The following is a 16,404-nucleotide window of genomic DNA, read 5'->3' as shown; positions in this document are numbered from 1 at the left end:
GCATGATATTGGCATGAAGCAGCGAGTGTTGCATATTCATCGTCCGAGGCACCGGCCAGAGGGCCTCCAAAAACCCTGACTTTTTTTTTTTTTTTTTTTTTTTCTCAGAGCAAGGAAAACAATCCCTTCCCTTCCCTAGTCCCTTGATAAGGGTTTCTGTCCAATAACGGTGCTCTCTGCTCTGAGGCACATTTAACTGTGAAGTTTGCAGCGGGAGAGGCTTTCCTTCAAGCTGTTAGTGTTTTATCCTGGCAGGCTCCTCGAGGTTGTTGTGAGGAGTCTAGCCAGTTGGTGAGCTTTGTAATTTAAACCAGCTGTCCCAGGCTGAGGCCCCCATTTGCATTGTTTAACATACTTAGAAAATGAAGTGTTCATTTTTAACATTCCTCCTCCAATTGGTTTAATGCTGAATTACAGAAGAGAACTAAGCAAAACCAGGTGCTTTCTCTGTATTCTCTCCAGTGACTGAGGAGGTACAGACGGCTCCCGATCTTCTCCATTACTTGCCATTTCATTCTCTGGACTATAAATGACTGAGGAACTGAAGTGCTAGCAGAGGGTAATGCTTGGGAAAACTTTCTAGTTATTCATCAGCACAGACTCTGGGTTTTTTTCACCTTTCCCCAACGGTTTTGGACATGCAAGGATTAAAAAGGTAAGTGGCGTGCATGAAATGTCTTCACTTTCTGAAGGGAAACCTACTTGTGAAAAATATCTGTGGCAGGGATTTGGTGTACCAGTCCACTTGCTAAAGCCATTTGCAAAGAGACAGGATCTCAGTGGTCAGAGGTGGGGAAAGATGATCTGTCTGTTATTAAAGCTGTGCTGTCTCTGACAAGTTCCTTCCTGATCTATGCTTATACTCTGTGTTAGGAACCCCGGCATCCACAGCAGTGCTGAACTGAGACAGCAAATGAACCCACTGGCCACAGGGATTGATTTGAAGCTAATTGGTTTCTATTGCAAAAGCTCCTTACTAGTTTAAAAAATTTTGCCTGGTGGGCAAGCTACTGTGACCCGCTGAATATAGCGTTGATAGGTTGTGCTGCGTGCCTGTTAATAATTCTTGAGGAGATTTGAGATCTAAAGTAAAGAGCAAATTGAGATGGTGGTTGCAGGCAGAACATGTATGAGGCAGTAAGGTCACCCCCCCACGCCAAGGAAAGAATATATCATCCTGTAACAACGGAAACTAAAGACTGTCTGGAAACAGATGAGTGTTGTCTGAGCAGTTTTATAGGGGATTTTGTTAGCAGGCACTGCTCTGCAATAATGTGGAGTGTAGCCCAGTTGCTAGATATGTTAATGTTCAGCTGCAACCTGTTGTATTTCCTTCTAGTGCTGTTCTTGCTGTATGCAAAGTGTGTATGCAGTCTTTATATCAGTGTATGCTTTAAAATCTATTCAGAAAGATTTGAGGGAAAAAAAATGAAGTGCAAGCCTAAATGGATAACATTGTATTTGGAATGCTTTGCATCCAACTTTAAGGAAAAGTCTGTGCAGAATTTGCCTTTACTTGTCACTCAGAAGCTGCCAACAAGCCCGATCTGTCTCCACAACACTACGAACAACCATTTTAGGGTTTATGTTTACTTTTCAGAGCTTGTGCCTCTGTCCTCATTTAAAACAAATTTGTTCAAATGTGTTGGTCACTGTTTGTGAGTTTGTCAAATGCATTTATAGGTCCTGTTCAGCAGCTCAGTTTGCACTGGAAATCAGGCACAGCTCTATGAGAGAAAGTTGGCAGCTTGCTTGGGTAGCAGAACTAAGGCTACCTAAAATATCCCTTGCTTCCTGTGCTGGTTTTGTGGGAATGTATTGTACACAATTGCCATTCAGAACTAGAATTGAAGATAAGCAAGATATGGGTCTAATTGTATTGAGAAGAAATTTATAAGACAGTGGCAAAGCACTGAAATCCATAGCACACAGAAAAAAACAGTTCCTTACTGTCCTTTCCTGGTTATCTGTCTGTTAGTAAAAACTTGGGGGTGGGAGTTTAGTTGACCAGAATTTTCATGTCCCAGATGAGGAATTCCAAGGAGTTCCAGCCATAGATCTCTTTTAGAGAAGGATCCTCTTTTTTCAGTTGCAGTGAGGAGACCTAGCAGGTCCCACTAGATGCTGGGGTGATATAGCTGGGGAAGGCTCTATTGAAGATAGCAGCTTCTAGTAGCTGATAAACTGGCACAATGTGTCTAGTTGCAGAGCAACATACTGCTCAGTACTGAGTAAAGGGACAGAATCTGGGCCTAAGGAAATGGATTAATCTCAAATACAGTCTCCTGGGGATGAAATGCGGTTTAGCGGTTAGAGCAACTGGCTTGGATTCAGGACCTCCTGCACGACATGTCTGCAGCCCTGCCAATGTGTTGCACTGTGAGATTAGGCAGGACCTGTGCTCTGGTTTACCCATCTGTAAAATGTGTATAATGTGCAAGAAAAAAAATTATATTCTCTAAAGAAAGGTGTCAGAGAAGGGCAAAAATACTTACTATTACACACTTGTTCATTAAGCAGCTCTTGCATGAGGTACCATAAAAATAGATTAGATAATAGACATGTTGAGTCTGATTCTGATCAGACTTGCATAAAACCGTAGGAAATTAGTGGCTTAGAGATCTGAATCTGGCCCACACGTTTTATTATTCCCTCTCCAGAGGCCAAATTAGTGTTAGCAAATCTCTGTGGAATACACTGAAGTATCACTAGAAATGAATTTGTCCATGTGTATTTAGTTCTATATAATAAGCCTGGATATCAGAAGGTTTTCAGCCTATTTTCTATGCACTTTACAGGATACTGGCTGCTTTCACACTGGCCGTCTGCCTTTCAAGCCCTGGAAGAGCACAGGTGAGAGGTGCACACAGCCATCTATGTACTGCTTTGTGCTCAAGTGCTATATGGCATGAGGCTTAACTGGCTAGCAGGTGAATTGGAAGCTCTGTGGTCTGGGGTTTACATGAAATGGAAGCTGTGTGGTCTAAGGGTTTAGAGGGGAGGACTTGAAGCCAGCAGGATTCTGGAGTTAAACATGGACTGAGCTTATTGACTCATCACTGCCAGTTCAGCAAAACATCCCTGTAGAAACCTGGACCTCACTGAAGACCTGCTTCTGCCTCTGAACAATTCTGGAAGAGGAAATAAGAAAAGCTGATCCCTGGGAGCAGGCACAGCTCAGTTCTATGGTGGGGAATATATGGATAGGTATTTTCTGTCTTCAGCAGGATCTTGTCTTAGGACTGTTTAATTTTGGACTATGATCCTGAATGACTGCATCATAGTTTTCATTTAAATTTATGCCCAAAACTATTTTTTGTTCAAGAGGCAGGGCTTTTGAGGGTGGATAGAAGTAAAGCAGTCCAGTTCTTGAAATAGCAGAAACATTAGTTCTTTGTGTTCTTGGGCTCCAAGTGGACTTTAAATTAGAAAAACAGTTCCCAAAGGCATGTTAAATTTGAATTCCTAGTTGATAATCCAGATATATTCAGTGTCCAGAGCTGTGTTTCTAAACACCTTTGCCAAAAGACTCTGAAATGTAGTTGTTGTTTTTTCTGTTACATTGAAAATTTCCTGCACGTGGTATGCTTATTGATATTTTTGTGAACATTTAATCTGTATGGGAAATGCTTTTGATGCCCCTGGAGAATTTTTGAAATGTCTTTAAGAGTTTGTTTTTATAATTTAAAAAATATTGTTTCCATTGCTATTTTTATAAAAACATCTTGCACCGTAAATCGATTTTGGAAGTCTAAGTAGAAGGCAACTTGAAACCAAGATGACAGCAACAAAATATTTCTGAAGATATTGAAACTGGTCATTTCAACACTATTGGAATATTTTCTAGAATAAAGTTCCAGAAAGTTGTTGAAACCAGTTTTGCAATAGTTTCAGTGCTTCTGAATCATTGTTTATTGTCAAAAAGAAAATAGTTTTTATTAAAATTATCTTCACTTTTCCTGCTAACCTGCCACAGCATAGAAAAAAGAACAAAAAGTAAAGAACGTACAGTCTTTAAAACATGAGACTTTAAAACATTCTCCCATCAGAATATTTTGCCTTTCCACAGCATGATGCCAAAACATCTAAGAATGCCAAAATAAATGAGGGCAGAATTCCTTCGTAGTTGTTTGACAATTCTAGTAGTGGTTTTGTGTATTCATGTGTGCAAGTGGAGGTGTAGTCCAAATAGTGCCATGGCCTGCTCCCACTGACTTACCCATCTCAGCCCTTGCCTCCCATCTGCAGCTTACTACCTTTCCAAACATGAACCAAGCACTCTTCAATTTATTTCTTCCATAAAATCCAGAAGTAAGTGTCTTTGTCATTTAAAACCAACCAAAAAGGAACAATCTTGAGCACAGTCCATCTCTCTGCCCTCTGGTTACTTCAGTGGTTCTTGTTTTCTGGTTATCTCTTGCTTACATTCCTTAGTATAACCTATTAACTGGCAAGATTGTGTGCTTGTGAGAAATCCTTGGCCCATTACTAAATATCCGGATACCCAGTCAAAAACTGGGGAGAACAGGGAATAATTTTAATGGGCTTTGACACAGTGTGGCCAGGACTGTCACTTTTTTAGCACTGCAGAGGGTCACTGATGAGGTGCAGAAGACTCCAGTTTGCAGCCCTGATAAAGACCAGCACCATAGGTTAGGAAGGAACATGTAACCTTAGAAGGCTAGAACATGTGTCATGTAAAGATTTATCCTTTAATATTGAAAATGTTTGGTGTAAAGTAAAAGCCTGCCTTTTATTAAGCTTACTATGTTTTAACTAAGGCTTCAATTCAGTCGGATGGTTAACTTGTTGAGATGTGTGTACTGAATTGTCTGTATGTGGCAGCTTACAGCCTGTTAGAGAAATTACCTAGTATGTTTTAAATGAGCCCCCCTGTTCTGGCAAAAACAAGACCCCCAAATAGAAGAATGCACTTCTGTGTTAACAACTAGTATGGAGCCCATCACCACCTGAGGGAGCTACCTTTTGAGTTCAGGGGCTGGCATATGTTCTGAGGACTCAGGCCCATGTTTGCTGACTGTCCTTTGGGGAAGGGACTTTATTTTGGTGTACTGTAAGTGCTGAACAATAGTACTAAGCATAATAATCCAGATGAGCATTTGACTCTTTAACCCTCTCATTTTACAGTCACTGAGTGTTCTTTGTTTTTTCATTTTAGCAACAATGCACTAATGGGTTTGACCTGGACCGTGCCTCTGGGCAATGCTTAGGTAGGACTTTAATTAAATCTATACATTTAAATTGGGGTTCTTTCAGAAATCCTGATTTTTAAATGAGTTAGCATTGTGCTGCTGCTAGTATGTTTTAGTTGAAGAGCTCTTGCTGTGGGACAAATATGTGTGTTTGTGTATATGTATATACAAAAAATATATGTATGTGTATAAACATCTCTGTGTATTTACACAGCACATGTATATACTGATCTTTGACATTGCTGAGATAATAATAGGCCACCAGTGCTTTTCAAATAGCTGTGATGCATTGAGATGAGTTTGGGAGCCCAATCTAGTTGCCAAATGACAAAGGTTGTTTACTGTCCTCTTTCTCCTCCAGACTATTTAGTATCTTTGTTGGCAGCCTCCACTTGGAGGCTCAGATAAAGCCTACCACTGCTTAGGGTTGAAACTTCAAGCAAATTGTTGAGGCAGTATAGGGAAACACACACTTTGCCCTATAACATCTTTTTATGAATGGCATTCAGCCTCCAGGACAGCATCTTCTGCTTGCAGTAAAGTTACTCAAACAGCAAGGGAAAACCCAGCAACAGATTGCTTGCCCTGTTATAGCAACCTACTGCTTCTGTGCTCTGAGAAGAGAGCGAATGCTCAGTTTGGCTAACTGAGCATCTGTATCTTTCTACATTTAATTTAGCAACTACCTCAATCAGAGCAAGAAAGAGGCCTGAACCAGGTCCCCAGATTGGAACATCCCTAGCTTTTTCTGTGAGAGGGAGCTTGGGAGTTCCAAATCAGGATCCAAGTTTCACAGCTGGACAAACCAAACCACCAGTGTTTGAAATCCTGATCTGCATGTTGTGGTTTGGACAGACCCTCCAGCAGGAATAGGCAGTATTGTGCTGTAGCCATGTGTAAATCGGTGTTTAAACTGAACATTCATAGAATAACAAGGCAGGCTTTCCCCTCTGCCTCTGCTAGTGAAGTAGAAGAAATAGAGCACAGGTTATGTTGAATTTATGGGATGTTTCTTGTTTAAGTGTGCTCTAACTTCAGAGTGAGGCTCCACAAAGAAGGATTAGCTTTTCCTTTAAAAGAGAGTATAATTTTTTTTGTGTGAAGTCTTGAGAAAAACATGCAAACTATGTTTTGATCGGTCCCATTAAGAAACAATCATTCATTTAACTTTTCCAATATCCTTCCAGATATTGATGAATGTCGGACTATTCCTGAGGCCTGCAGAGGAGATATGGTGTGTGTCAACCAGAACGGTGGCTATTTATGCGTACCCCGAACAAACCCAGTGTATCGCTCACCGTATCTGAATCCTTATTCCAATATTTATCCACCGCCCCCAGCACCAGGCCCCATTCCTAACTACCCTACTGCTACCAGGCCTCTGATCTGTCGGTTTGGTTACCAGTTGGATGAAAACAATCAGTGTGCTGGTAAGTAGTAGAAGTTTTTATTCTGTGTTTTTATTTATATTAAAGCTTGTCTGACGTTGGAGAAAGAATTGTCCTACAATTGTCCTTTAATGATTGTATCACTTAAGCCCAGTCTTTTGAAGTTCAGCTGCTTTTTTTAAAGGATATGAGCTCTACATTTCACAGTCATTACTCACTGCAAGCTATGATATGATATGATTTATTCCTATTATTTAATCAGAAAACTCACCTTAATGAGAGCAGTAATGTTTTTTATGAGATAAAGAACCATCTGATGGAAGGTGATTTCTCACTGCATCGCAGGCATGTCTATTGTGATTCTGAATCTGTCCTTGAGAGAGAAAATACATGGCCCTCTGTTTGAAGCATTAGATGGGAACTGAGGTCACCTTGATTTAGTTCTTGGCAGTATGTGACCTTGTTCAGATTTCTGGACTTCAGTCTTCCTCCTTTAAATGGCATAAATAAGAGTTGTTTCCTCCCGTGCTTTGCGTTCCTCACTCAGACTGTGAGCCCTATGGAGCTCCTACATTGCTTATCTGGAGGGTGGTACACAGCTGTCAGCACTTCCATTGCTTTCGTGGCTATTGACTTCAGCTGAGACTGGAACTCCCTTGATTGAGGCCCTGTGCAAACACATGGAGAAAGAATCGCTGCCCCAGCAGAGTGTTGACATTGTTTAACACCTTGGTATTCCCCCGTCTCCAATACAAAAACCAAATAACCCTATGAAAAAAATGTTGTCTTGGTAGTTTTTCTACTTTTGCATCTTTTGCTAGATTTTTATTACACTTACTTAATTTTATACTCTGCTTAACTTGGATATAAGCTGCTCCTGTGTTACTCAGATTTAAGGGAGGTTTAGATTATATCCCTTTGGGTTGCTTGCTTCTGATAATGTCAAATTGTGAAGGAATGGAGAAAAAATTTCTGAACTAAAGCAAGTAAGTTCTACTGGACAAAATATTTCATTTGATGTCGAAGCTGGAATCAGGAGGTCAGGATCAAACTGCTCATTGGCCGCTGCTGAGGGTAGATGGAGTTGTAGCCCACAGGTCTACCACAGAGTTAATCTATAACCACTATTTATTTCTGTGTCTCAGTTTTCCAAATGGTAAATTAAGTTTTCTGTCTGTTATTAAATGTAGCTAACTGTCTGAAGTTTTTATTAATTTTATTTTGGTGTGTGATAGGACTGGTCTTTGACAAGAACAAAATCTCAAATTACAGAGGATAGAAGCTTTCAATAGTGTGTTTTCCTTCTCTGTAGACTAAGGAACTGCATTTATCTCAGAACATTTATTTTTTGAATGCTGCTGCAGAACAACACAAGAGCTAAAACTGACTTGTCTTTTGGGCTGATTCTGCCCTATTGTCTGAAATTTCTGGCAGGACTTAGTTTCAGATGATGCACTTCATTTGCTTCCCTAGTGAGGAGACCATGATGCTTCAAGAGACCTGTGAGACTCTATAGATTTAAATTCAGCTGCTCTGAGATGCATTTTTCTGTATTTAAATCATTGCTGTCATTATGTTCCAAGGTGGGAAAAACATATTTTCTAACCAGTGCTAGCAGTAAGACCTACTGGAAAATTAAAACCAAAACAAAACAACACCCTGTTTTTCTTAATGACAAATTTTGAAATACTGGGATAACAGCTGAGTTTGCTGTATACTATGCAGTGATTTGAAAATTGCAACTAGTACTTCTGATATTAGCAAATTGATCAGCCTTAGTGATTTTATCTACTTTTTTATGGGCTTCCAGGAGTGTTTTCATTTTGCTAACTCTGATGTAGATGGATCAGGAAATGAGGCAGTTAGTGTAAAAATAGGCTGAAGTCAAAGGAGAAACTAAATCCCTGTGTTTGACCCTCTCTGGCCTGCTGCACACAAACTATACTAGTTAAAACAGGTGGATTCTGGAAACTTTTACAGTGGACCTTTCAGCCTGCCAGAGGGCTTATATGTTCCTATCCACACTGGCAGAAATGTGAGAACTAATGCTTTCTTCAGTGAGGGCTGTTCTCTTCTGTCCTTCTAACTTTCAGTTATGGGAATTTAATTGTGAGGGAATGTTTGGTGAATAGAGACATTAACAAGAAGAGGTGGGAGAGGACTGATGGCCATTTGAGTATCACAGTTAGCTGGAAGCATTTTTTGAAAGTCTTAACTCAGGTTTGAATTTGGGCAGATGATGGATCATATTTGTGTTACTGGAAGAAAAACAAAACTTGAAAAAAAGAAGACCTGTTGGAGCAGAAGGGTCTCTGCTGGGGTTAGATGTCATTTTTCATTTACGGAAATCCTCTGGACATATTTCCTGTCTTTATGCAGTATTTATTTTTGTATCCATGTGCCCTGGGATGGAAAGCAGGAGCACCAAGGGAAGTGGTATGAGTATGTCTCACTGTAGTGGTGGTAGGAAAGACTGACCTCCTGTCTCCAGGACTTCAGTTGTAGGGAGTGCAGGGGTAACAAGGGAGATGTGCAGCCTTGTGCTTAAAGGCCTTGGAGATGAGGCACCAGAGAACCTTGATAGGGTCCTCAGAAAACACCAGAATTTCAATGAGTTCATTCAAGAAAGTATGAATTGCATGAGTCATGGCTCTGTCTTTTTACAAGGTAATTGTAAGCATTGCATCAAGTTAACAGTATTTCAGTTGCTCTGTGTTTTCTTGCTTGTCATCATTCACAATACTCTTTGGATATGAAGTCCTTCAAGGGTTGATTCTGCAGTGGAATGGTTGAAAAGAGTAAACTGGAAGCTATTTTGCCCAATAGCTGAGCCACTATGTAACAGTTTAGTTTTGTTGGTGTTCTGGCACTGCTGTCCAGCACCTTCTTATTACTCACAGGTATTTCCATTAGACATTATGTGACTTTTTGCTGTTGACTTCAGGGGGACCAGAGATATTCTAATGCAAATGTTTCTGAGAAATCTCCAGTTTTTAACAGTGTACACATTTTTGTCTGATCAGCTATGGGGTTACAGGTCTGGGCCACATTTTCTATAGTTAGGCCAACAGAAATCTTTACTTTCTCTTTGAATTCCAGTCAAAACAGCTTATTAAACACAGGAACCTTGCCTATGAGATTTGCAGGCTCAGCTTTGAAGCACTGAGCTTGTTCAAGAGACTTCCAAAGTGAAACAGGATAAAAAAATTATCTGAAAACTGCACAAGACTTAACAAGCTTTTATTTTTTTTTTAATTATTTTTTTTTTACACCTCCCCTATTTGTTAGAACTGAGAGAAACATAGGAAGGCTGTGAAAGGGTTGCTTTGTCCCAGCCTGGCATTTGACCTGCCTGCCAAGGCTCCACGTTCCCTGGCTCTCAGAGGAATGTGCACCTCAGGTGGTTCAAGTAACATTCCCTCTCAGAGGGGCTGATACATTCAAACACAGGAAAATAAATAAATTTAAAAAATATTCTTCATCTTTTCAAGCTTTTTGGTCTTGTCCTTTCTGACCTGAATGGTCACAGATAGGGATAGGTGTCCCCCCTGCTTCTCCATCCTCTTCACAACTGAATCTCCAGATCTTGTTCTTTGTGAAAACAAAACCTTTCCTAGCATAAGTCCCTCTCAAAGACACCTGCTGGTGACCAGTTTGCCCACTCCAGTGTCCTCTGCATGGTGCTGTAGCCATTTGTGGCAACAGGCAGAGAAATCTTTTAATTATAATTACTTTTTAAATCTTCTGTGGCTTTGAGTCCTGATACATAGTTTTTTTTACCCCTGGAGTTGCTGAATACTTTATATCTTGTATGTATTAATGTACTGTGTTTTCCACAGCACGAAGTCTGTGTAAACTCATTCCAAAGCAGGTTGGGAATGATTTATAACCACAATTACTGCTGGAATAAAAGACCACATACAGGAAAAGGCAAAGAACATTTTGCACAAGGGCTCTGCTTGAACTGTTTGTCTTCTAATGCTACTTCTCTATAAATACAGAATGGTTAGTCATAATAATGACTTCTTGTTCAAGGAACTTGGTCTAGTAACTGTTGGCAAGATTAAACTGGAGCAAGGGCCCGTGTTCTTGCATTATACATTTGTAAGCTGAGAGCTCTTTCCAATTTCCCTTCGCTCCACCTTGCTGTTTCCTGATTTACAATGATCTTTAAAACATGCCTCAAACACTGATCCTTCTGGGCATTGTGGAAAGAACTCTAATATTTGCCTTCTCTCCCATTAATGCACATGCACAATGGGAGGAGATGATGGGGGTGGGGAGGCATATAAGAGGGTCTAATGGAGGGATCAGAGAAAGTAGAGTGCAAAGGCAGAGAAGCAGATGCTAGGAAAGATACAAGCATAAGGCAGGATGGGTATGACCTAGAGACAGAAAGAAAGGAGGAGGCCAGAGGTGTTAATAAATGTGTGACCCTGACTGGACACCAGGTGCCCACCAAAGCCACTTATCACTGCTCTCCTCATGTTGGCCAGGGGAGAGAAAAATATAATGAAGGGTTCATGTGTTGAGATCAGAGCAGGGAGAAATCACTCAGCAGTTACTGTCACTGGCAAAACAAACTCAATGTGGGGAAATTAGGCTAATTTATTACCAATCAGGTCGGAGTAGGGTAATGAGAAATAAAACTAAATCTGGACACCTTGACCCCACCCATCCCTTCTTCCTGGGCTCAACTTCCTTCCCAAATTCTCTGTCTCCTCCCCACAGTGGCATGGGGGATGGCAAATGGGGGTTGTGGCAAGTTCATCACATGCACTCTCTGCTACTCTTTCCTCCTCAGGGGGAGAACTCCTCACATTCTTCCCCTGCTCCAGTGTGGGATCCCTCCGTGGGAGACAGTCCTCCACAAATGTCTCCAACATGAGTCCTACCCACAGGCCGCAGTTCTTCCCAAACTGCTCTCAGCATGGGTCTCTTCCACAGGGTGCAGTCCTTCAGGAACAGACTGCTGCAGCGTGGATCCCCCACAGGGTCATAAGTCCTGCCAGAAAATCTGCTCCAGGGTGGGCTTCTCTCTCCACAGGGCTACAGGTCCTGCCTGGAGCTTGCTCCATAGTGAGCTTCCCACAGGGCCACGGCCTCTTTCAGACATCCACCTGCTCCTGGGTGGGGTCCTCCATGGGCTTCTGGTGGATAACTCCTCCACCATTAACCTCCTTGGGCTGTGGGGGGACAGCCTGCCTCACCATGGTCTTCAGCACAGGCTCAGGGGAATCTCTGCTCTGCCACCTGGAGCATCTCCTCCTTCACTGACCTTGATGCCTGAAGGGCTGTTTCTCTCACATATTCTCACTTCTCTCTCCAGCCACAGTTGTGCAGTTTCTTCCCACTTCTCAGAAGTGCTGCCACCATCGGCCTTGATCAGCAACTGGTCCCTCTTGGAGCCAGCTGGCTTTGGCTCTGTCAGACATGGGGGGGAAGCTTCTAACAGCTTTTCACAGAAGCCACCCCTGTAGCCCCCACTACCAAAACCTTGTAACACAAATCCAGTACAATTAAAAAAATAAATTAAAAAGAGCATCACCTTTATTTCAAACAAACAAACAAACAAACAAAATAAACAAGCTAAAAAGAAAAAGCACAAAACTAAAGCAAAATGGAAAGATGCTCTTTCCAAGCACTAGAAAGGATTGTTCTACAAGGCCTCATCTGTGCAGCAGTCATTGCTTCACTTTTCTTTGTTTCTCAAAGGCTGCCAGGACCTCCTAAATTTCCCTGCCTACCAGTCCTACATTCGTGGAGTGAAACTCCTTCCTTCAAAACATTACCTTTACACAGATGGGTTTTAGATCATTATAATTTATATTGCAAATATACCTAAACCCCACATCCAAGCCTGCAGTCATACTGACCTGCCCTGTGTGCAACCTCATTCTGAACTGCCTATGCCTAGACAAGTTTTCAAGGAAAATAAAGGAACCAGATGTGGTGTCTGGGAAGAGGGGAGGGTAATGAAGATAAAGGGAACTGAGAGGAGGTGCCCAGGTCTTCTGTCAGGCCAATGCCTGTGTTGGGAATAAAGCCCAAAATTCCTTATCCAATGGCTTTAATAATCATACAGTGAAGTTCAAAGTGAGACAATTTTTAAACTTTACTTCCCTAGTGCACTAAACTGGTTGGAAATCACTGATCACTTTTGTCTGTGCTTCAGCATAGATCAGAGGAGAGGGGAAATCCCAGAACTTTATCAGTATCTCACATTTACTTCAGGAATACTTGTGCTACAAAAGCTTACAGTGGTTATTTGGTCATGTTGTTTTTCAGTCACTCACCATGTACTTATGTTGTGCACATTTCATGTTTTAGCACAATTCAAGATGGTTGACCCTTCTTTGTATAATGTGATGAGACTAGACAAGCCAGGTAAAATAAAGAAGTGGAAAATACAAGCTATGTGCATAAAGACAGAAGACCATATGCCCCATATGCAAGGGAACTAATGGAAGAAGGATTGTTAACATTGCAGGCTACAGGCATACTTAACATAGCCCTGCCCCATAGGATAAAACCACATTGTACAGCTCCAGGCAAACATTTCTGGGCCCCTCAGTTCAAGAAGGACAGGGAACTGCTTGAAAGAGTCCAGCACAGAGCCACAAAGATGATTAAGGGAGTGGAACATCTCCCTTATGAGGAAAGGCTGAGGGAGCTGGGTCTCTTCAGCTTGGAGAAGAGGAGACTGAGGGGTGACCTCATCAATGTCTACAAATACGTAAAGGGCAAGTGTCAGGAGGACAGAGCCAGGCTTTTTTCAGTGATATCTAGTGACAGGACAAGGGGCAGTGGGTGCAAACTGGAGCATAGTAGGTTCCATGTAAACATCAGAAAAAACTTCTTTTCTGTGAGACTGACAGAGCACTGGAACAGGCTGCCCAGAGAGGTTGTGGAGTCTCCTTCTCTCGAGACATTCAAAACCCACCTGGACATGTTCCTGCGTGATGTGCTCTAGGTGATCCTGCTCTGGCAGGGGGCTTGGACTAGATGATCTTTTGAGGTCCCTTCCAATGCCTGTGATTCTGTGTGATTCTGTGTGATAACTATAATTCCTCCAGCCTCAGTGCTTCTGATACAATGGCCTAATCTATTAATAACCCCAACAATCCTAATAAAGGTAATAATGAGCTGACTATAAAATATTAACGAGTAAAAAGATACATCTGAAAACACACAGAGCTACTTCCTCCCTCAGGAAACCAATGCACCAGCACAGAGGACAGGGTGATTCAGCTAGTCCCTACAGTAGAGTCATTCCTACAGAAATCTGGCCACCAATAAGCAAGTCCTCCCCCAGCAGAATTTACCAATAAGAATGAGGGTGGAAATGCTACTTATCACTGAAGTTTATCCATTTGTTGTGGAGGGGTTGGTTTGATAGAAGAGGTGGCTCTATGTGTCTGTAGCAGGGTAAACTGAGCCTTCTGTGGCTTGAATTGTTCCTTCTTCCATTCCTTGCTAAGAGCAGTGTGGGAGGAGTATGGTCTGGTGACACAATCGAGTTCTTCATTGATTTGTGAAACTTCTACTACTCACGACGAAAAGAGTAAAATTGAACCAAGAAATATAACATGCAAGCCAAGAAAGCTGACATGCTATTAAGAAAACTGGGATGTCTGTATACTGGAATGAAAAATAGCAGGCTTCTGGGTATGACAAAGTGTAACAGTAAGTGCAAGTCCATTATTCTGCATGTCAGTGCCTTTCACCCATCACTGACTGACAGTATTAATGTGCAGTGATTTGAGAAGGGAAAATAAAATGAACACAACTGCAATATAGTCACGACTGAACTTGATTGAACTACAGTCATCCTGGGTAGATGGCTGCATAAGTCAGCTGGAGAACAAAAACATCTCTTAGACCTATGATTATGGTCCCCATTGAGTTTGGCGAATATTTTGGGATCTTGCAGCGGAAGTTCTTGCAGTGAATTTATTAGGATTAAGTTAATCTGTCTTGAGCCTAAGCCACTGACCATAGGTGACTCATGGTCAGGGATTTTGGTACGATATTGTCCTCCTGCAAGACTCCTGATATTATTATAAGGATTCCTTAGGTATTGTGGGGGAAGAATAGAAGGCTGGTCAGAAGATCATAGAATCACAGAATGGTGTGGTTGGAAGTGACCTTAAAGATCATCTAGTTCCGACCCCCTCCATGGGCAGGGACACCTCCCACCAGACCAGGTTGTTCAAAGCCCCATCCAACCTGGCCTTGAACACTTTCAGGGATGGGGCATCTGCAACCTCCCTGGGCAACCTGTTCCAGTGTCTCCCCAACCTTACACACATAAGATTACCTTATGATTAAAAACTGTGGCAGCCAGGAGTGTTTGAATTTGCTTCCAACTTCAGCTTGAACAAAACTAATTCTGTGAAAGTGTCATCACTTGCTTATTGGGGATGATTACAGTTTTCTGGGTTCTTCTGTACTGAGGTTGGGAGCCAGGAGGGAAGCACAGTGGCATACAAAGGGGGACAGCTGGATGAGAATGTGTCACATTACAAAACATAGCTGCTTTGTAAACAGAGCAAGGACACAAGCATAGAAGGAACACAAGCATAGGAAGGACAATGTCCTGTCTTGTTAGATGTGCAAGGACCAGTTCAGACACAGGAAGACTGAAATCTCTGTAGACAGTGAACTCTTTAGCTCACGGTGTCTTTCCGTTTTCCCTCTTCCTTGGAGTTGTATGATACTTTGGTATACAAGGTGGCAAGAACCCAGTAATGTCATCTTCCTTGTGCTTTGGAGACCTCAGAGGAAATTGGTATGCAAGGGAGAGAGGTTTAACTGATACACTGGATTTTGGTTGGTTTAATGGCTTCTGTTAAACTTGGTCTCAGAACTTGGCATTATTGGTCTCTGAGCCAGACAATAGGTAAAATTCAGTTGTCACCAAGAGCTAATTGGCAGGAGGTTATATGTGACTCACTTTAGAGGAGCAGCAATGGTGCCCAGCCTGCCAGATCCTCAGGCAAGTGCTGACCAGGGCAGGGCTGTCACCCCAGCTGTTAATCTCTGAATGATTCCTTAGACTGACCGATAACAGTGGGTTTATATGCAGGGCTTTGTGGCTGCCTCGCCTTTATTACATCTTACTTCCAGGGATTTCAGCAGTGCCAGATCAGTTAAAGCCACTATGTATGGGTTAGCCCTGCCTGCTCTGGACAGATTTCATGAGCTTTCCTTTGTGGGATAGCTGTCATGAAAGGCAGTCCCACCAATGAGACAATTACAAGGTTTAAAAAAAAATTAAGTCACTTAATGGTGCTGAAAGATTGACAGACTTCATGAGTACCCTTCCCTAATCCATTGGCTCTGTAACTTGTTCTCTCATCTTCCTATGGGTGTCTGGTTTCAGCTGCGAATGATAGACCATGCCTAGCCTTCTGCTGGGAGCCTCAGGGATGCTGGATATATGAGTGACACCTTCTTTACCTCCCTAATGTGCAGAGTTCAGTACATGATAGAGGGTCCTTTTTTTACCTGGAAGGCTTATTTATTTTCAGTGCCCTTAATAGCACCAGCACTCTACCCAGGCCTCTGTTAATCTTTGCTTGTGTTTGTGGCACCCACAGTGCCTAGAGGTGGCACTGTTCTCAATGACTTCAAAGTCACCGTTTTTCTTGGCCTTTCCCTTATATTTTTTGGGTCAGCTTTGTTTCTTTTTGCTTGGTTCCAGTCTGAAATTGGCCCTGGTTATATGTCACAATCAAAATGTTAAGCCAAAATATATATAAAATATGAATTGGCTCCTTTACCAATATAAATCAACCAGA

General features: G+C 41.9%; 1 protein-coding gene across 1 annotated transcript in view; it reads left to right on the top strand.

Annotated features, from left to right (window-relative positions):
- Positions 1-208: 208 nt before the first annotated feature.
- FBLN5 (fibulin 5) overlaps positions 209-16,404 on the top strand; it is a 49,112-nt gene continuing 32,916 nt past the window's right edge. Inside the window, exons 1-4 of the mRNA XM_051622111.1 lie at positions 209-655; positions 2,799-2,853; positions 5,180-5,231; positions 6,401-6,643. Of these exons, the coding sequence (XP_051478071.1) occupies positions 639-655; positions 2,799-2,853; positions 5,180-5,231; positions 6,401-6,643 (367 nt within the window). The 5' untranslated portion in view covers positions 209-638. The remainder of the gene's footprint in view (positions 656-2,798; positions 2,854-5,179; positions 5,232-6,400; positions 6,644-16,404) is intronic.

Source organism: Apus apus, chromosome 5 (genome assembly GCF_020740795.1).
Source record: "Apus apus isolate bApuApu2 chromosome 5, bApuApu2.pri.cur, whole genome shotgun sequence".
NCBI classification, from domain to species: Eukaryota; Metazoa; Chordata; class Aves; order Apodiformes; family Apodidae; genus Apus; species Apus apus.
The sequence above is the reverse complement of the archived record's forward strand: the minus strand, read 5'-3'. Positions and strand labels throughout refer to the sequence as shown.